The sequence below is a fragment of the Perognathus longimembris genome, chromosome 14 (assembly GCF_023159225.1).
Source record: "Perognathus longimembris pacificus isolate PPM17 chromosome 14, ASM2315922v1, whole genome shotgun sequence".
Taxonomy (NCBI): Eukaryota; Metazoa; Chordata; class Mammalia; order Rodentia; family Heteromyidae; genus Perognathus; species Perognathus longimembris.
In genome coordinates, this window is record NC_063174.1 from 9555262 (window position 1) to 9576685 (window position 21424).

General features: G+C 43.5%; 1 protein-coding gene across 3 annotated transcripts in view; it reads right to left on the reverse strand.

Annotated features, from left to right (window-relative positions):
* The window catches only part of Baz1a (bromodomain adjacent to zinc finger domain 1A), a 75172-nt gene extending 56304 nt beyond the window's left edge, over positions 1-18868 (reverse strand). For all 3 annotated transcript variants that reach the window (XM_048361844.1, XM_048361843.1, XM_048361842.1), the window contains exons 1-3: positions 18759-18868; positions 18062-18249; positions 7562-7840 (exon numbers count right to left, since the gene is read on the reverse strand). In XM_048361844.1, coding sequence (XP_048217801.1) covers positions 7562-7840; positions 18062-18174 — 392 coding nt within the window. In that variant the 5' untranslated portion in view covers positions 18175-18249; positions 18759-18868. The remainder of the gene's footprint in view (positions 1-7561; positions 7841-18061; positions 18250-18758) is intronic.
* Positions 18869-21424: the final 2556 nt, after the last annotated feature.

The window sequence follows — 21424 nt, forward strand, 5'->3', positions numbered from 1 at the left end:
AAACTCAAAAAACAAAAGGCCTCCAATTTAGTGACATGACTTGCAGAAAATATGAAAAGAATAACACAGACGTACATTTTTTTTTTAGTTGACACTGGTGTCAGATTTCATGCTTCCTAGATACTCTACAACTAAGCTAAACTTCCAGTACTGTTTACTTTTGTACAGGTTTTTTTTTTTAATTTTACTGATTGGTTGTAGTGCTGAGGATTGAACCCAGGATATTGAGCATGTTAAATAGGCACTCTGCTGCTCTAGCCTCTGTAGAGGTTATTTTTGCAACAGGGTCTTGCCCAAATGTGTGCCTAGGCTATGATATATTCTAGTTCTTTGTTTCCCATGGTAAATGGAACAGGTGTTCACCACCATGACCAGCTTCTTCAACTGAGATGGTTTTTATGGACTTCTCTGCTTAGGCAGGTCTAAAACCTAGATCCTCCCAATCTCTGCTTACCAGGTAGCTAGGATGACAAGCACATGTAACTGTACCCAGCTACTGAATGAAAAGGAATCTCTTTAATGTTTCTGCCTGAGCTAGCCATAAACCTCAGTTCAATCTCAGAACCCCTCCAAAAGTAGCTAGGATCATAAGCATTGGTGCCCAGATGAACTCATGTGAAGAGCCTAGGTACCTATCTAGGGATCATATTGTCTAGGTTTCCATGAGGTGATGAAGGAAGCTTTTTGAGGAACCTACAACCAGTAACATTTTTCATCAGCAGAGCCCGGGTGGGTGCCTTTAAGTGATGATACAGGTGGGAGTCATGAGGAAAATAAGCTGGGTTTGATTATAGTTGTTTCAGGTCCTAAAGTAATCTGACAGTTTGTCAAAGAAACTTTTTTTGTCAGTCCTGAGGCTTGAACTCAGGGCCTGAGCTCTGTCCCTGAGTCTGTGCTCAAGGCTAGACCTCTACCACTTGAGCCACAGCACCTCTTCCAGCTTTTTTCTGTTTACATGGTACTGAGGAATTGAATCCAGGGCTTCATGCACACTAGGCAAGCACTCTACCACTAAGCCACATTCCCAGCCCGAAACTAATTTTAAACCAACAGAAAAAATTACAATTCCTTTACACAGAATCAGGGAGAAGGAAATCAGTATTGACACATTGCCGAGAACATAGTAAATATTTAATATTTAATTTCCTAAGACACCTAACCTATGAACTTCAAGTCAACAAGCCTTATTTTATACCCCAAGAATACTGAGATACAAAAAACTCTCTAGACTGGGTGTGGTAGCACACATCTTATTTTTCAGGAGGAAGACATAGGAGAATCAATGTGTAGGCTTGCCTAAACATAAACACAAGACTGTATGCAAGGAACTGGGAATGTGGCTTAGCGGTAGAGTGCTTGCCTAGCAGGTATAAAGCCCTGGGTTCCATTCCTCAGCACCATATAAACAGAAAACGCTGGAAGTGATGCTGGGCTCAAAGTGGTAGAGTGCTAGTCTTGAGCAAAAGGAAGCAAGAGACGGTGCGCAGGCCCTGAGTTCAAGCCCCAGGACTGGCAAAAAACAAAAAAAAAAAAAGACTGTACTCAAAAAAAAAAAGAGGGGGGAGGGGGGTATGAGGGACAAGGTAACAAACAGTACAAGAAATGTATCCAATGCCTAACGTATGAAACTGTAACCTCTCCGTACTTCAGTTTTATAATAAAAACTTTAAAAAAAAATAAAAAAAAATAAAAGAGGGCTGGAGGTGTGGTTTAAGTGGTTGAATGCTTAGAATGGACAAGGCTCTCAGATCAAACCCAAGTATTACCAAAAGAAAAACATTTGCTATTATTTGAGGGCATACTAGAGATTGACAGTTAAAAAATGAGGGCTGGGAATGTGGCTTAGTGGTAGAGTGCTCGCCTAGCATGCATGAAGCCCTGGGTTAGATTCCTCAGTACCACATAAACAGAAAAGGCCAGAAGTGGCGCTGTGGCTCAAGTGATAGAGTGCTAGCCTTGAGCAAAAAGAAGCCAGGGACAGTGATCAGGCTCTGAGTTCAAGCCCCAGGACTGGCAATATATATATATATATATATATATATATATATATATATATATATATATATATATATGTATATATATATTCCTGCCAGGTACCAGTGTCTCATATCTGAAACTCAAGCTACTCAGGAGGCTGAGATCTGAGGATTGTAGTTCAAAGCCATTCCAGGAAAGAAAATCCATGAGATTCTTATCTTCAATTGTAGCTCAAGTAGCAGAATGGCAGCCTTGAGCACAAAAATTCAAGGACAGTACCTAGTACCCAAGTTCAAGCCCCAGGACCAGCATAAGAGAGAAAAAAGATCCTTATTATTATTACTATTTACATGTGTCTGGTAAGTATCACACTCTCTCTCTCTTTCTCTCTCTCTCTTATCAGTCAGCTCTGAAAATGAAACATTTACCAAAAATAAATCCAAATTACTTGCTTGTAGGCATATGCCCAATAATGGTATAATGCTGTCTGACTCTAAAGCCCATTACTGTCTAACTTCCCACTAGGAGAGTTGGCAAGAAACAGAATTATATTGGCTAAGTGTATTGCAGAGTTTAAGCCCAAGCAGTGAAAAGTTTCTTCAAGTGCTAACTGAAAGAAAACACATTTTAACAGCAATACAAAAATGAGAACATAGTTAATTAATCATAAATCCATCATAGTGACAAGCTTTATAGAACATCCTTCTACATAAATATTCTAGTAGTACATATGTCTACACACAAAAGAGGTGTTTTTAGTAGTCACTGCTTAATTTATATCTCTATATAATTTTTATCTCAGCTATAAAGTATTGTAGAAGTGAGACAGAAAATTCAGAGGCACTTGGGGTAGAAAGTAAACACTTAGCAACAAACAGAAAGAAGAGCAGAGACCAAGGACTTGAGATAAAGAACTACCTCTCTTCTGTTTGGGTCTCTTAAAATGGAATATGCTGAATTGCATACCTCCCTCCCTCTGGGCTACTTTACTAGCCTTTGATTTCCTTGTAATACAGGTGTGCAAAAACATAAAAAATGGGCTAGGAATATGGCCTAGTGGTAGAGTGCTTGCCTCAATTCTTCAGGGCCACATATACAAAAAAAAGCCAGAAGTGGCACTGTGGCTCAAGTGGTAGAGTGTTAGCCTTGAGCAAAAAGAAGCCAAGGATAGTGCCCAGGCCCTGAGTTCAAGGACTGGCCAAAAAAAAAAAAATACACACACATACAGAATACTGCACTTAATCACTTCAATATTAAAGATAGAAACAAAATACCTCTGGTTAATTTGGATCTGGAAAAAATACATATGATACTTCATTTTAAACGGTAGAATCAAACCACTCAGGCAAATCTATTTTATATAGACTAGGAATTATGTCGAGTACCTCTCAATGGAGACGTTGTAAAAGAACTGTTTTGTTTGGCCAGTCCTGGGCCTGAGCTCAGGGCCTAAGCACTGTCCCTGGCTTCTTTTTGCTCAAGGCTAGCACTCTACCACTTGAGCCACAGCTCCACTTCTGGCTTTTTCTATTTATGTGGTGTTGAGCAATCAAACCCAGGGCTTCATGTATACAAGGCAAGCACTCTACCACTAGGCCATTTCCCAACCCAAATATAATGCCTCATTTTATATAAATATAATGCCTCCCAACTTTATAATGCCTCATTTTTAAATAAATTGATCAGAGTAGATAAAAGAATGTCTCGTTTTGAATTGCCCTAAATCCATAAAGATCTTATTTTTATTATTGACGATATTATTTCTTGCCATGTGTCAGTGACTAGTGCTTGTAATTCTAGCTACTCAGGAGGCTAAGATCTGAGGATCTAACCCAGGCAGATGAATCCAGAGATGTATCGCCAATTAAGCAACAAAAAGCCAGAAGTGAAGGACAACAAAGAAATGGCCTAGCCAGGTACAGAGGCTCACACCTGTAATCCTAGATAACTTGGTAGGCTGAGATCCAAGAATTGAAATTTGGAGCCAGCACAGGCAAGAAAGCCTGTGTGGCCCAAGTGGTAGAGCACTAAGAGCACAAAAGCTCAAGCCCTGTATCAAAAACAAACAAAACGCCCTCTATCATAATCAGAGTCATCAAGAGCTAAAGTATTTGATAAATGCATTCCAGGCTTTTTACTTTTCCCTATATTCTAATATTTTGCTCTAAAGGGAAAGGGAGACTTTTTTAAAGTATAAACTTTACTCTTGGTAAGCAGAGCATATAATATTTTTTAAAAGTTAAGTCAGCCGGGTGCCAGTGGCTCCCACCTGCAATCCTAGCTACTACTCAGGAGGCTGAGATCTGAGGATCTGTTTGAAGCCAGCCTGGGCAGAAAAGTCCCCATAAGATTCTCATCTCCACTCAAAAGCTGGAAGTAGTACTGTGCCTCAAGTGGTAGAGCACTAGCCTGAGCACAAAGTCTGAGCAATCAGAAAAACATTGGCCTGGGATGACAGCCAAGTCAGACTCATACTACTTCCGAGACTTCTGCCTCTTCCACAAAAGAGTCAGGAGTCATTCATGATTTCTCTTTTCTTTATGTACTCCTGCCTAATCTATCACCAACTCCATCACCAAATCAAAATATTTTACTTAAAACATGCCAAAGTACATTCAACTCTCCATTTGCACCACTGCCGCCTGACCACAAGGTTCTACCTAGAAAAGCCTGCTGCCTCAGCCTCAAGACTGTTTCAGGGTTCCATTGTTTGAACATTTCATTTCAGTCATTTCACCATGCAGCAGCCAGTACAGTATTATAAAAGTTTGGTTTACAGATTTCACAGCACAACTGACTGTTCTCTTTCAATGTGTTTTCAGAGCAAAGGCCACCTCCTATAATAAAGCAGCATTCTGTGACCACCCTTACCCAAGAGCCAAACTACTCAAGTATCATCCCTATCTAATGTCTCTATCATTGCCTTTGGTGCACATCTGCTTGAAGTTTTTTTTTGTCAGCTGTAGGACTTGAACTCAGGGCCTGGGCACTGTCCCTGACAATTTTGCTCAAGGTTAGCACTCTACTACTTGAGTCACAGCTCCACTTCTGGTTTTTAAGTGGTTAATTGGAGATAAGAGTCTCAGAGATTTTTCTGCCCGAGCTGGTTTCAAACTACAATCCTTAGATCTCAGCCTGAGTAGCTAGGATTATAGACATGAGCCACAGGCACCCAGCTGAAATCTATTTTTTTTTTTAATTTGTGGACCTCTCTCACCACTCTCACTCCTTTGAAAAATATTTCTTAATTCACCTATTATGTGTTATGCTATGTGCTGGGGATATAGTGATCAATTAAAAAATTCCAGAACTCTCCAGGTGTTGGTGGCCTACACTTGTAATCCTAGCTAGTTGGAAGGCTAAGACTGGGTGGAAAGTGGCTTGTGGCTGGCCCAAACAAAAAGTTTGTCTTCAATAGTAACTTGACATGGTGGAACATGCTGTTTTCCCAGTAATGTGGAAGTTTTAAGATCAGAATGATTGAGGTTCTAGGCCACCCTAGGCAGAAAAGTCTGCTAATATTCCATCTTAACAGAAGACAGAACATGGTGGTATACACCTATCATCTCAACTACAACAAGCATAAAATAGGCAGATCACAATTCAGGTATACTTAGGCAACAAGTGAGAACCTATTTCAAAAACAGCAGGCATAAGAAAGGGTTAAGAGGGGCTGGGAATATGGCCTAGTGGCAAGAGTGCTTGCCTCGTATACATGAGGCCCTGGGTTCGATTCCTCAGCACCACATATACAGAAAATGGCCAGAAGTGGTGCTGTGGCTCAAGTGGCAGAGTGCTAGCCTTGAGCAAAAAAGAAGCCAGGGACAGTGCTCAGGCCCTGAATTCACGGCCTAGGACTGGCCAAAAAAAAAAAAGAACGGGTTAAGAAGCATGTCTCAGCTTTATAGTGAGTACTGCTAGCAAGTTCAAGGCCCTGAGTACAAACCCCAGTAGTGCTCCCGACAAACTTCCAGAGCTCATGGAGTTTATTACTTACATCCTGATAGAATCCACTAATAAAACAGATAAGGAAAGCACATTAAATAGTGCTAAGGAGAAGTGGTGCTGTGACAAGTAGTAGAGTGCTCACCTTGAGCAAAACAAGCTCAGGGACAGTGCCCTGGCCCAGAGTTCAAGACCCTAGGCCAGCCAAAAAAATAGTGCGAAAGGAGAAAAAAACAAACCATGGAAAGGAGATGTGAAATGCTGGGAGAAAAGACTGAACTGTATTCTTAAAAATAGTTAAGATGGGGCTGGGGATATAGCCTAGTGGCAAGAGTGCCTGCCTCGGATACACGAGGCCCTAGGTTCGATTCCCCAGCACCACATATACAGAAAACGGCCAGAAGCGGCGCTGTGGCTCAAGTGGCAGAGTGCTAGCCTTGAGCGGGAAGAAGCCAGGGACAGTGCTCAGGCCCTGAGTCCAAGGCCCAGGACTGGCAAAAAAAAAAAAAAAAAGTTAAGATGGGAAGTAAAGCTGTAGATTAATAGAAATAAAGCTGTGATAGAGTGCCAACCTTGAGCAAAAAAAAAAAAAGTGTCCAGGCCTTCCTGAGTTCAAGTCCCAGTACTGGCAAATGAAGCTGTGAATTAAGAGGTAGAGTGTCAGCCTTGAGCTCCTCCCTATCACCAACCCCCTCCCCCCAAAAGACAAGTGTCCAGGCTGAGTTTTCGAGCCTCCATATGGGCATACATACATACTTCCCCTTTTAATAAGTTGATACATCATTCTGTATAATCTTTTACACTTAAAATATATTAGAGATCAATTCATTGCCATATAAGCCATCTTCATTCATTTTACTGTATAGAAGCTCCACAATACCAAGGGGATGGTGCTGAGTGACGCTGGCTTATGCCTATAATCCTAGCTACTGAAGGCTAAGATCTGAGGCCCATGCAAGAAAGTGCCTTGAGACTCATATCCAAATAACCACCACAGATTCAGAAGTGAAGCTGTGGCTCAAATGGCAGAGTGCCAACTTTAAGCAAAAGGCTCAGAGATAGCACCCACGCCTGAGTTTAAGCTCCAAGACTGAAAAGAGGAGGTGGAGCAGGGGAGGATATGTTATGTGTATCTATACAAACAGACACATGCTGGTACCTTCGGTGGCATATACATAAATTAGGTCTAGAAAGATATAAGAAACAGCTAATACAGAGCTACCTATGAGTTAACAGTGTAGCTAAAGAACAGTAACAAGGAGGATTTCCTCAGGTCACTTTTTTATTCTACCTTTTTATTCTGTGTGTGTGTGTATGTTTTTTTTTTTTTTTTTTTTTTTTTTTTGGCCAGTCCTGGGGCTTGGACTCAGGGCCTGAGCACTGTCCCTGGCTTCTTCCCGCTCAAGGCTAGCACTCTGCCACTTGAGCCACAGCGCCGCTTCTGGCCGTTTTCTGTATATGTGGTGCTAGGGAATCGAACCTAGGGCCTCATGTATCCGAGGCAGGCACTCTTGCCACTAGGCTATATCCCCAGCCCGTGTGTGTGTATGTTTAAGACAGGGTCTCACTATATAACTCAGGCTGGCCTTGAACTCAAGTGAATATATACTTATCAAAAGGAAAAATTAAAAGTGTTTACCTTGTACCATTGTTCCTAATAACTTCCACAGTTTCTCCAACAAAGTATCGATCCTTGACATATGCAAAAATATCATCACAAATTTCATGTAAGCGTGAGCGATGAGTAAGGTTGGTCAAGTATAAAATGGGAGTAATTAGTGGTTCTGGAAAACTCTGAAGATTCAGTCTTGCTTTTTTCTCTGACTCAAGTGCTTCCTGATAAGTCAGTCCAGGTCTACCTGTCACAGCACAACTCCACACAAGGCTGTTGCACAGAATGGTTCGTTCGAAAAAGTCACTGTTAAAAAACAAAAACGAAGACCCATTACCTATAATTTCACACATTTTATATTCAGAGCTGATACTTGATCAGCTTTCTTCTGTTCTTTATTCCTATACACCAAGTTTAAGCTTAAATTTACATTTAATGCACAGAATTGAGTAAGTATTGACTATTTGCTTTTTCTTATGTCAAACAGACATTTTACTTTATTCAAGTTAAAGGTACATCAACTGGAGGGGATGGACATATATGCATATATAGAAAATTACAATAAAACTCCTTCATCCAATTAATATACACCAATTTTTTAAAGTACAATGATGTCTGACTACATTCTATCAGTTTTTAAATTTAGACTCAAATGGAAAGTAAACTCAACCTTTCCTTTTAATTTAAAAATTTTTTAAAGAGTATTCATGTAAATAAGTATTTTAAAGGCTTAGCTGGATGCTGGTGGCTCATGCCTGTAATCCTAGCTACTCAGCCAGGAAGGAAAGTCCTTGGGACACTTATCTTGAATTCACCAAAAAAAATAAAATAAACAAAGCCAGAAGTAGAGCTGTGGCTCAAGTGGGAGAATGCTAACCTTGAGGGAAAACAGCACCCAGGCCCAGAGTTCAAGCCTCAGGAAGAGCAAAAGTAAATAAAAGCTTTAGCATAATAATGAAATCTAAGGCATCTATCAGGAGAAAATTTATACATAGTACTTCATATAACAAAGAGTCATTAAAAAGCCAATGGCCCACATGTATAATCCTAGTCAGGAGGCTGAGATTTGAGAATCCCAGTTTGAAGCCAGCCCAGACAGGAAAATCCACTCATTTTCAATTAACCACCAAAAATTCAGAAGTGGAACTGTGGCTCAGGCTCAAGTGATAAGAGCACTAGCCTTAAACAAAAAAGCTTAACAGTCTCCAGGTCCTGAGTTTTAAAGACTGGAATAGAGAGGAAACACACACACTCAAAGTTTTGAAAACACCTATATTTTATAAAAGTATATAAATGATTTCCAGGAGATAGTGTAGCTCACACCTATAATCCTAGCTACTCAGGAGACTAAAATCTGAAGATCATGGTGCAAAATCAGCCCAAGCCAAAAAGCCTGTGAGACTCTTATCTCCAATAAAGCACCAAAAATGCCAGATGGAGCTGTGGCTCAAGTAGTAGAGTGCTAGCCTTGAGGAAGAAAAAGAAAGAAAGCTCAGAGATAGCACCCAGGCCCAGAGTTCAAACCCCAGGACCAGCACCAAAAAACACCTGAATAACCAAGAAAAAAAAATAAAAGGCACTTACTTATAAAAGCATATATTTGGGGCTAGGAATGTGGCTTAGTGGTAGAGTGCTAGTCTACTATGCACCATATAGTGTTACATACACAGAAAAAGCCAGAAGTGGGCACCGTGGCTCAAGTGGTAGAGGGTTAGTTTTGAGAAAAAAAAAAAGCCAGGGACATTGCTCAGGCCGAGTCCAAGCCTAAGACTGGCAAAAAAAAAAAAAAAAAAAAAAAAAGCATAGATTTTTTTTTTTTTTTTGAAATGTTGAACAAAAATCAATGTAAAAGCTAGGGAGTGTGGATAAGACCTAAAGACCATCCTTCAGTGCATTTCTGTAATATTAAATTTTCTTGGGCTGGGAATGTGGCTTAGTTAAAGAGTGCTTGCCTAGCATGCATGAAGCCCTGGGTTCAACTCCTCAGCACCACATAAACAGAAAAGGCCAGAGTGGTGCTGTGAGCTCAATGGTAGTGCTAGCCTTGAGCAAAAGGAAGCCAGGGACAGTGCTCAAGCCCTGAGTTTATGCCCCAGGACTGGCAGGAAAAAAAAGGAAGTAAAATTTCTTAATATGAGCATTTATTTTCAAAATTTTTATATAGTCTCTTTTAAAATGCAAAGGGATTTCTGGGTAGGAAAAACTCAAATTACTGAATATGCAAGCCTATATACATTAACTATTGCCACAAAAATGTGTTCCTTTTATATACATACTATAAACATCTGTTCCCAATGGAGAAAGGAGATTGGGGAGGAAAAAGAAAACTTGGGATTCCAAATATTTCTACAGTGTGTGAGTTTTTATAAGTGTGTACACTACACCATTTTACAATAAAACATTTAAGTAGAAAAGGTTAAGTCAGGTGCCGGTGGCACACACCTGCAATCCTTGCTACTCAGGAGACTGAGATCTAAGGATTGCAGTTTGAAGTCAGCCCAGGCACAAAACTGTATGAGAATGACAATTATGCACCAAAAAGCTGAAATTAGAGGTATGGCTCAAATAGTAGAACGTCAGCCTTGAGGAGAAAAAGCTAAGGGAAAAAAACCCACCAGGCCCCGAGTTTAAGCCCAGTTCTAGCAAAGGTTAAATATATGCAAAAAGGTTAATAAAGACTGTCTAACTAGTAAAGATAAGGAACTTTTTTTTTCTTTTCTATATGGTACCAGGGTTGAACTTAGGGCCTGGTGCTTCCTAGATAAGCACTCCTCTAGTCATCAAGGGTAAACTTTTGCCCTCTTCTATAAAGTACACTTTTGGTCTACAATTACATGTAACCAATATGATTAAGTCATTTTCTTTAACCTTTTCTCCTTCCTATAATTCTTTTCTTCTCTCATCATTCCACAAGTTCTTAAATTGTTAAATGGTTCCTGGTTAGTGTTATCTATCTGTTTTGGTTGTCCCTGTAATAGTCTGATTACTATCCTTCAAGCCTGGGCACTGTCCCTAAGCTTTTTTGCTCAAGGCTAGCGCTCTACACTTTGAGCCACAGCTCCACTTCCAATTTTCTGGAAGTACCATCCATCACCTGGCAAATGGTTCTCCTTTAAGAGAGAGGCAAATAATCTAAGTTAGAGGAAGCAAAGGTAGACAGAAAAGCAAAAAAAGAGTAGGAAATACTAGAACTACCCCCACATCCCCGCAAAGAAGCAACATAAGGGTTCGGTCTTAAAAAGTAGAGTTGAAGCCAGGTGCTGGTAGTTTATGCTTATAATCCTATCTATTCAGGAAATCTGAAGATAACGGTTTAGAGCCAGTCTGGGCAGGAAAATCCTATCTCCAATGAACTTCCAGAAGTCAGAAGTGGAGCCATGGCTCAAGTGGTAGAGCACTAGCCTTGAGGAAAGAAAAAACTCAGGGACAATGCACCCGGGGCCTTGAGTTCAAGCCCCACAAAAAAAGCACCAAAAAAAGTTGAAAGAAACAAAGAATATAATCTGTTGCTTATAAGCAAGAAAGTTTATGTAATAATAAATTTATTAACTAAGAGATAGATAAAAGACATATAGCCAACAGGTATTCTTTCAAGATGGTAGAATAAAATGAATATCATCAACATAAAAATAATTTACTGTTTTGAATCTTCCAAATCTGGTGTATACTGCACATTTATTGTCTTTCCTAATTCAGACTAGTCCTACTTTCAAGTGCTTAATGGCCCATAGAGCCAAAAACCATCTTCTGGGGCTGGGGATATAGCCTAGTGGCAAGAGTGCCTGCCTCGGATACACGAGGCCCTAGGTTCGATTCCCCAGCACCACATATACAGAAAACGGCCAGAAGCGGCGCTGAGGCTCAAGTGGCAGAGTGCTAGCCTTGAGCAAAAAGAAGCCAGGGACAGTGCTCAGGCCCTGAGTCCAAGGCCCAGGACTGGCCAAAAAAAAAACAAAAAAACAAAACAAAAAAAAAAAAAAAACCATCTTCTGTATCAGACAGAATAGCTCTAGCCAAGCAGCTTAGAGGCATAGAGTATCTAGTAGTAAGTAGTCCATGGGGTGTCTGATATCATGGCAGGGGGACAATTAACAGAGAAATTCAGTGTCAATAGATACTATTTAGATTTAACAATATCTATAACTATCAAAGTGAACAAGAACACAAGTGCCACAAACACCCATTATTCATGCTGCCAGGTAGAAAAACAGGATGGTCAGTAACCAGTGACTTAGCTTCTATCTAATCCAATGAGATTTCCACTATCTCCCACAAGATGCCTCTGCTGTTTGTCTCCTTTGTGTCTCTACAGTTATTGTTACATTATAGCCTTGCCATACATAGCATTCTGTCCTCAGGAGGTAGGAGGCAGGGTACACTGTACCAAAGTGGCTATGTTAACACAAAGGGACAAAGTCCAAGGACTTTTCACCCTAGGAACTCATCACCCCTAACAGCCTTGTGATTTTTCATCAACATCACACACAGAAATAGATAACATTAACCAGTCCTCACCTTCCTGATACCCACTCCATGAGGCAGCCAGGCTGAGGTCCCACACATATGACTGAGGCTATCTGTTGCTATACCTAGCTTCACTAATATATATATATATATACACATATATATACATATGTATATATATATATGTACAGGAGCCTGAAGAAAAGGATGGATTAATAAAACATACGAGAGCCAGGTACCACTCACTCATGCTGGTAATCCTAGCTATTCAGAAGGCTGAGATCTGAAGAAAGCAGTTCAAAACCAAACTGGGCAGGAAAGTCCAGAAATGGAGCTGCGGCTCATGTAGCAGAGCACTATATAGCCTTTAAAAAAAAAACAAAACAAAACACACGTGGGCTGGGGATATAGCCTAGTGGCAAGAGTGCCTGCCTCGGATACACAAGGCCCTAGGTTCGATTCCCCAGCACCACATATACAGAAAACGGCCAGAAGCGGCGCTGTGGTTCAAGGGGCAGAGTGCTAGCCTTGAGCGGGAAGAAGCCAGGGACAGTGCTCAGGCCCTGAGTCCAAGGCCCAGGACTGGCCAAAAAAAAACAAAAACGCTCAGGGACAGGAAAGAGGGAGAGAGGGAGAGGAGAGAGAGAAAAAGAGATACACAGACACTAGCCTGACTAGACAGAAAGTAAAACTCGAAAAGAGGGGCATTTAGCAATCTCTGTTCTACCATCTAAAAACTCATGTACTCAAATCAAGGATGACATTCCTAAAGGAGCTAAACATCTAATTTGAAGACACTAGCTAAGAAGATATCCCACTTCTCTTGAAAACCCTATGCTCACCAAATAATGACTATACCTAGATTTCAAATACAGAAAGTGGTCAGTGTGAAAGGAATTATTTCCCCACTATTTATTTAGGGCACCAGGTATGCGATGGTAGCTCATGCCTGTAACCCTAGCACTGGGAATGTAGAGGCAGAGATCTTGAGTTTGAGGCCAGCTTGGGATACACAGCAAGTAAATAAGTGGTATTCTGGTTTGTCCTATTAATACTCAGAGTGTAATTAATGACGGGTGTGGTAAAGCAGGGAAATGTGGGATGTGACAGTAGAGTAGTACCTACACAAAGATGAAGGCACAACCAAGTGAATTCCATAAAAAGCTCCTATTTTCTTTTTTGGCCAGTCCTGGGCCTTGAACTCAGGGCCTGAGCACTGTCCCTGGCTTCTTCCCGCTCAAGGCTAGCACTCTGCCACTTGAGCCACAGCACCACTTCTGGCCGTTTTCTGTATATGTGGTGCTGGGGAATCGAACCTAGGGCCTCGTGTATCCGAGGCAGGCACTCTTGCCACTAGGCTATATCCCCAGCCAAAAAGCTCCTAATTTCTTAGTGCAGACTTTGACAGTAAGAAAAATTCCTAATAAGCACAAAGTACTAACAAATATTAAAAAGAGCAGAAACTCTGGAGCTTAGGGATATGATTTAAAATTCTAGTGTCAATGATTCCAAGATGTCATTTGGGCTCTGCTCTTGGACTCAACCTACCCATTCCATCCCCTTTCTTCACATGGAGAAGGAGGCTGTTGAGAGAGGGCTAGGAGAAAAAGAAGAGAGCTGGTGAAACAGCTGAAATTAAGCTGATTAAACAAAACAGAATGATTATAAGCTGGTTAGACCTCTTTTGCTGAAAAGTCAGGTGGAAAGGCAAGCTGGCCTGTTAACTGATATGGAAGATATCCTTAAACTTTTACTTGGTTCACTCATAGATGGGAAGTATATTCCAATCCTAAGTAGCTAATAACTGAGTTGGGGCGGGGGTGTTTTGTGCAAGTCTTGGGGCTTGAATTAGGGCCTTACAGACTTTCCTGCCCGGGCTTGGCTTTGAACCTTGAAGCTAGGATTGCAGGTATGAGCAAAAAACTAAGTTTATTTAAGAGATTAAGTCACTGGATAATACAATAAGTTATTTTCCTATTACAAAAGGAAATCTCTCCCAAGTACCACATATATAGAAAAGGCCAGAAGTGGCACTGTGGCTCAAGTGGCAGAGTGCTAGCCTTGAGCAAAAAGAAGCCAGGGACAGTGCTCAGGCCCTGAGTCCAAGCCCCAGACTGGCAAAAAAAAAAAAAAAAAAAAAAAGGCTATACAAAAGAAAATCTCAATTCCTACCTGACTCCCAAGTCTGAGGAATCCATAGCAAAAATAAAATTATTGTGAGCTAAACAAAATGATAGCATAAATCTCTGATTTATGAGACTAAATTATGACTTTAGCTTGTACATTCACCTATGCTTAATGTGCTATTTTTGATGCATCTTCTTTGCTTATGAAAGCAGGTCAAGGAAGAGTTAGCAATTAGTAAAGGAGCAGGTAGTTCAAACAAACAAAATGAATGAGTTTGTACTGTATAATCACTGAGAACCTGTCATAGAACTCAGGGTCTTGATGGAAACAAAACGGGAAACAAAAAACACACTGAACAAAAAAGGAAACATGCTAAAGGAAGGGGTGATCTTTTACTGCAAAGAAAGACAGAGGAAGAGCCAGCAGCTCACATCTGTAATCCTAGCTACTCAGGAGGCTGCCCGGGCAGAAAAGTCTCTGTGAGACCCAATTAACCACCAAGAAACTGCAAGTGGCACTGTGGCTCAAAGTGGTAGAGCACTAGCCTTGAACGAAAGAGCTCAGGGACAACACCCAGGCTCTGAGTTCAAGCCTCACAACAAACCCCACCCCCTAAAAAAAGACAGAGGAAGTAGACTGTAATACAAGCAAGAAACAGGAAACTATTTAGCAAATAAAAGGTCTCTAGCAAGCTTCTCCATAGAAAGTTAGAAGCCTTGTTACTGTGCATTGTGTTGGTAAGTAAGCAAGGTTACAAGGTGAAAAAAAATCCCTTTGAGACCAAGGTAGAGAAATTTATATTCAAGAAATAAACCCTAACTAATTACATGGGTTTAACTGTAGTCAAAGGAATTTTTAAAAAACTGAATATATTTAGAATATAATCTTCAAGCTAATTTACCCAAAACCATCAGTAACTTCATGTATGAGTAAAAGCAGAGGTTTCCTTAATAGTTTTTCCACTCTTGTGCCAAGGGTTGGACCACCATAATACTGTAGACTTCCACAGACCATCCATCCTAGATGCTTGTTTGGAAAGGCTTCAATTTCACACAGCCTTTTGTAACCTCTCTGTAGTCATTTAAGGGTAAAGAGAAGATAACTCCAAATTTAACACAATTTAATGATAGTTTGCTTCCAATTTTGTTAATGCAAAAATCACAGGAAGCTGAGATCTGAGGATGGCAGGTCAAGCTAACTGGAGCAGAAAAGGTTCTGTGGGGGGGGGGGGGGGGTCCTGGGGTCCTGGGGCTTGAACTCAGGAAATGGGCACTGTCTGAGCTTTTGTGTTCAAGGTTAACACTACCACTTGAGCCATAGCTCCACTTCTGATTTTCTGGTGTTTAACTGGAGATAAAAGAGTCTCGGTAACTTTCCTGCTTGGGCTGGCTTTGAATTGTGATCCTCCTATTGCAACCTCCTGAGTAGCTAGAGTATAGGCATGAGCCACCAGCACCAATAAGTCCTCCTTGAGACTCCATCTACAAAAGACCAAAGTGTTAGTCAAAGAGCAAAAGATACCGAGTCGAGTCCTGGTTACAGACACACACAGCAGACCAGGCTGGTGGCTTGGCTCAGATGCTAGAGCACCAGCTTCACGCAGAAACAAAGCAGAGTGAAAGCATGAAGCCCTGGGTTCAAACCCTGGTACTAACACAAAATGAATGAACAAATGAACAAACAAATTATGTGCAGCTAGTGGACATCTAATGTACAACATTCATACTATCATTTTGTTGAGAGCCAATGAACATTTTTGCTCCAAATCATCTCTTAAAACTGCTGTAACTTCTAAAACCTGAAAATACTTAAGCATAGGAGGGAAAAAAAGGGCTTTTAAAAAAGATACTAGTTACTTAAAATTTTCTGAGTGTCCTAAGACTAGAAAGGATACAGTTCCTTAATGTTCATGGAAGATAGGTTTGGAATGTCAAAAATTCTTTACTATTTCAGATTTCTCTATGGTTAAAATAGTTAATCTCAAAAACCAAAGTACCTGAGGTTTAAGTCACAAAGGATAAAAGTCAGATTTATCTTACCCTCTAAAGTGAGAAGAAGGCCTTAAGATTATAAAAAAGGTGAAAAGTTTGAAATTTAAGCCTGTTCACTATTTTCTTGACACTCCAAATACAATTTTTAAAAGATCAGTGAAAGAAATTTATTTACTGGCACTACTGAGGATTGAATTCAGGGCCTTGTGCTTTCAATTCAAGGAAGGTATTTTACCACTTAAGACATGCCTCTTGCTCCTAAATCCAATTTCTAATTATTACTAAGGACTTTAGCTTAAACAACAAAAAAAGACATCATCCCTGTTCCAGTTACCTAACTCAAACTCGCAAGTAGGGAACTCAATTTGAGTAACAAAACAAGTCTGTACAGGAGAGACTAGATGTGCAACTCCTACTTAAAAGTACTGCCTAATGAAAACTACTATCTACTTCTCTAGATAGAACATGTTTATGTGTAACCCTTTCCATGGAGCCAAAGAGAGAAAAAAGGCTTACTCAAAACAAACATTCACAGAAACTGATTTTTCAGAACTCACTGCAGTGTTTTTTCTCAGACAGGTGCAGTTTGCCTAAAGCCTTCCCTAATTCACCCCCCCCCCCCACCAAAATGTACCTCCTCGTGTACTGGGCTGTGTTGCTTTAAACGCATGGTTTCTAAGCCACAAAGGGATTGAAATGGAGAGGCTAAAACATGAGGAAAAGGGCCGGGCTTTTTCAGTGATTTATCAATTCAGGTTCTCACTGATCCTGTTTAAAAATCTCGATCGCTAAAACACACTCCCAGGGCTTCGAGTCACCGGACAAGGGGATCTCTTGGGATAAAAGGCAGCAAACTGGAAACCGGGGTGGGGGGCGGGGGGGGGTGCTGAAATGACAACAGTAGCTTCAGGTCCTTATCAAAACAATAGCAGTGGCACATGTCAGGCGGCTCCCGGGCAGCGGAGGGGGCTGGTGATAAAGAGGCGGCCGACCGGCTGAGGCTGCAGTTGAACTTCACCTCCCTGGCACCCCCCCTCTCCTCCCCCCCGCCCAGTGTAAAGGAGGGGCGCCCAAGCCCAGCTGTCTTCTCCCCCCCCTCCTTCTCCTCCTCTCTCCCGGCCCCGACTTCTTCCTCGCCGGTCTCCCGGGGGCGGTGACGCCGAGTTCCCCCGGGACAGGAGTTAGTCACCAAGAGGAGGCGGTGACAGAGCGCACTCCGAGGCCTACCCGCGCGGGACTCGAGGCCTCCGGCGGGGTCTCGGGTGGCCCCCCGGCCCGCTGAGAAGCCCCCTCCCTCCTTCCTAAGGGGAGTCGCAATGCCACCAGCTCTCCCCCCCACCACCACATACACATCCCGTACCCCAAAGTCAGCTCCAACCCTCAGAAACCACTCCGGATCGCGGGCAACCCAGGTCGGCCGGCCGGTCGTTTCCTGCCCTCGGGGTGAGGGATTCCCTCTGCGGGCCGAGGGGGGGCCTCGGGCGCCGCGCCGCCGACCCCGGTCGGGGGGATCCCCTCAGCCGGGCGCCGCCGGGCGGGGATCCCGGAACTGGCCGCCGAGTGCGCGTGTAGCCGCGGCGGGGAGGAGCGAAGCGGGGAGTTTCCGCCGGCCCGGCGACAGCCGCGACTCGAGAGACCCGTGCAGCCCGCCCGCCGGCCGGCCGGGCACCCGGGGACCCCCTAGCCTGCACCGCCGGGACCCGCTTTCCCCCCGGCGCGCCGCAGCTGGGGGCCCCGCGCCACCGGCTTGGATAGCACGAACTGGGGGCAGAGGGGGAGTCAGAGAGAAGCGGGGGTCCCGCAGTACCCCCGTCACTTCCAAGCCGCCCGGCTGGGGAGCCCCAGGAGAGGAAAAGGAAACAGACAAAAGGGCGTAGGGGAGGGAGAGCCGCACCCCCGCCTCCCCGGGAGCACCCCACACTCGCCCGGCCCGGTCCTTCCTCACTCGTAGTGGCGGAAGATCTCGTTGGTGACTTTACAGTAGAAAACTTCCTCGTCGGGCCGCAGGTCCGCGGGCGGCTTCTGTCTCACAAACGGCTTTCGGTGTAGCAGCGGCATCTCCCGTCCGTCCGTCCGTCCGTCCGCCGGTCGCTCGGCCGGGACCCTCTCACCGCCCGCGCCGGCCCCGCTTCCCTAGAGCAAAATTGGAGGGAAAGGAGAAGCCGGTCAGGTGGGAGCGGCGGCGGCGGCGGCGGCGGCGGCTGCGGAGGCGGAGGCGGCGCGGGGCCGGTCCGCGCGCCGGGGAGAGCGCGGCTGCCTTTTGTGTGACGGCCGCGCCGCGCCGCGCCTGCGACTGGAGCCGAGTTGTCTCCGGACGCAGCGGGGTGTTGTGCAAGTTACGCCGTCGCCGTCGCCGCCACCGCGGGGCTCCCAGCGCGCCTCCCGGCCGTCGCTCACAATGGGGCCGGGCGCCCCGCGGCGGCGCGCAGTGCGGGAGCCCCGGGGGCGGCGGCGGCGGCGGCGGCACGATCCCCCTCCCCCCCCCGTCCCCGGTCCCCGCCCGCCCCCGCCGCTCACAACGTGCTCGGCGCGGGGCGTCCGACCCCATGGAGTCAAGGGCGCCCGCCGCCAGCGGCCCCGGGACGTCGCTACGCTTTGTTTCCCCCCGCTCCCGGGAGCCCCCGCCTCGCCGAGCCCCTCACCTGAGAGCACCCCAGCCGCCGCTTCACCGCCTCGGCTGGAAGCGCCCCGAGGAACCCCGTCCTCCCCGCGGAGTTCGCCGGCCCAGCCGTGCGGCGCCCCCCGCCCAGCCCGGCCCTGCCGCCGCGGCCGCCGCCGCCGCCGCTCCTCCCGCAGAGGCTGCCACGGCCCGGCTCCGCGCGGGGAATCGCGTCCCCCCGCCACTGCCCCGCCAACCCGCGCTCCAGGGAAGTTTCTGGTCTACTTTCGGCTCCGGAGGAGGAAGAGCCACGGGGAGGAGCCTCGCACTTCTCGCTTCTACCTTTTTATTGGCTACTCGATGACTTTTACAAGCCTGTCACTGCTACAGGAAGAGACGGCCGCGAGCCTGCGAGTGCTACATTATTAATTAATGGAGCAAGCCCCGAGTGGAGGATCACAAGCATCCTCCATGTTTGAGATTATCAGCTCCGAGATCGAGAGGCGCGCCGGGCTGGCCCGCACACGCATGGCCGACACGGTAAAGCCTTCGGCCGGCCCGCCTGGCACCCGCGCGGGGCGTCCTCCCCCCCCCCCCCCCCCCCACCACGGGACGATCGGAACTGTATTTTGAAGATGAGGAAGAGAAGGATTCGAAGCCGAAATGTCTTGGATCTCTTCTCGGCTGCAAAATGAAGATTCTGTGTTGCATGCGTCGACAATGATCGTGAATGAAAAAATAAATGAATAAACCCTTTCTTGACACCAATTCTTTTTCATCCTTAGAGCAATTCAGAGTTGCGGGGAGGGGGTGGTGGTAGAAGGAAAGATTTCCTTTTTTAATGTATGTTAGCAAAGGTCGTGCACGCAGGATTCCCCACGTAGTTAAGACTAAACGCACACTTTCAATTACAATCATAGTTACACTATTGAAAAATAATTTACAAAAGAACAATGCTTAATCCAATTCGAACTTTAAATTACTATGAATGTACTAGTGGAATTTTCCCCCAAAGCAACTTTCTCATATCAGAATTTTCATTTATGAAGCCAATTTTAATGTGACTTTTGAATTTTAAAATCTGAAAACTGGAAGTCATGAAGAATATTCACTAGCTTTGTTTTAAATAAGCCTCTCTTTTTTTTTTTTTTTGCTTTTAACTTGGTATTTATTTGTAAATTAACATATAAGAATGAGTCTGTGACCCATACCTGCAATCCTAGTGTACTCAGGTGGCCCAGGCACATTGAGAGTTTAAGATCAGCTTGGGCTACCGAGCAAGACCTTGATTTAGAAAAAAAAAAATCAAGAGGAGTGGGAGCTGGGGAAAGGGAAGGTAGAAAAGCTATGATGGAGGGAGTAACAAGTGTGACAAGAAGTGTACTTACTGCCTTACAAATGTAACTAACCCCTGTGTACATCACCTTGACAATATCATGAAAAGTAAGCTTGAAGAACAACTAAAAATATCTTTTCAAATTACTAATACTGTAATGATCATTACAAAAAAACAAAATAGAATCCACTTTATATCTTCAAATTAAGTATCTATAATGTTTTTGGTTTTTGTCAGTCCTGGGGCTTGAACTCAAGGCCTAGGCACTGTCTCTGAGCTTCCTCTTGCTCAAGGATAGCACTCTACCACTTGAGCCACAGTGCCACTTCCAGCCTTTTCTGGGCATGTGGTACTGAGGAATTGAACCAGGGCTTCATGCATGTTAGGCAAGAACTCTACCACTAAGCCACATTCCCAGCCCAAGTATATTTGTAATTTGGAACAGAAAATGTATTTGAATCTAATTATCATTTTTGAACTCAAGCTGCTTCTTAAGTGCTTTTCCAGCTAGCAAAATAAACCCTTGTGAAATGCATAATGTTCTTTTGGTACTTAAAACCCCCAAAATATTAATGCACTTTACTCTGCGAATAAAGACATAGAAGTATGAAACTCTTACTAGCAAGTTTATACTTAGCCTATATAAAAAAATTTAAACCCTACATTTATATATTTGGTGTTTTAAAACTAACCTCTAATATATTGAATGACAAGTTAGATTTCTCTATTTAGGAAGTGTTTATTATGTCAAGTAAAAAATGCTAACTGAAGAGTTTACAAATGTAGCCTCAAAAGAGGGACAAAAAGAGGACAATTTGAAACCTATTCAAAGTTCTCCTTTTTCCCACTGGTGGAGATTGAACCCAGGATTTAAAGCATGGCAAGTTCCCAGCCTGCAACATATATCAAAGTGTTGCCATCACAATTCAAACATCCCAGTGTGTTGAGCTAAAAACAGGTGAAACTCTCTAAATAATTAAATATGTCTTGAATCTTACTATTTGCTAAGTTTTTTAAAAGGTTAAAATTGTCACCAAAGAGTGTTTTTTGTCATATTAAACATTTATCCAAATGTTTGGTTTAAGTGAGTTTATAATGATCAAAATGATAGCATACCCAACTGCCTCATTACATAACAGTTTGAGTTATTCTATACATTAACTACTGGAAAGCTTATCTAATATATTATTTGTGCATTTTTGTATGATGGTTACTCCTTGCTTTAGAAACTACTATTTCATGGCTTTTGAAAGTGAAAAAGCTCATTACTGTACCCAGAGAATAAATGATGCCGAAATGAAGTAAGATTTTGCATTAAAAAAGAAATACTGAAGAAACTACAAGACAATGACAAAACAAAAAATGAAAATCAT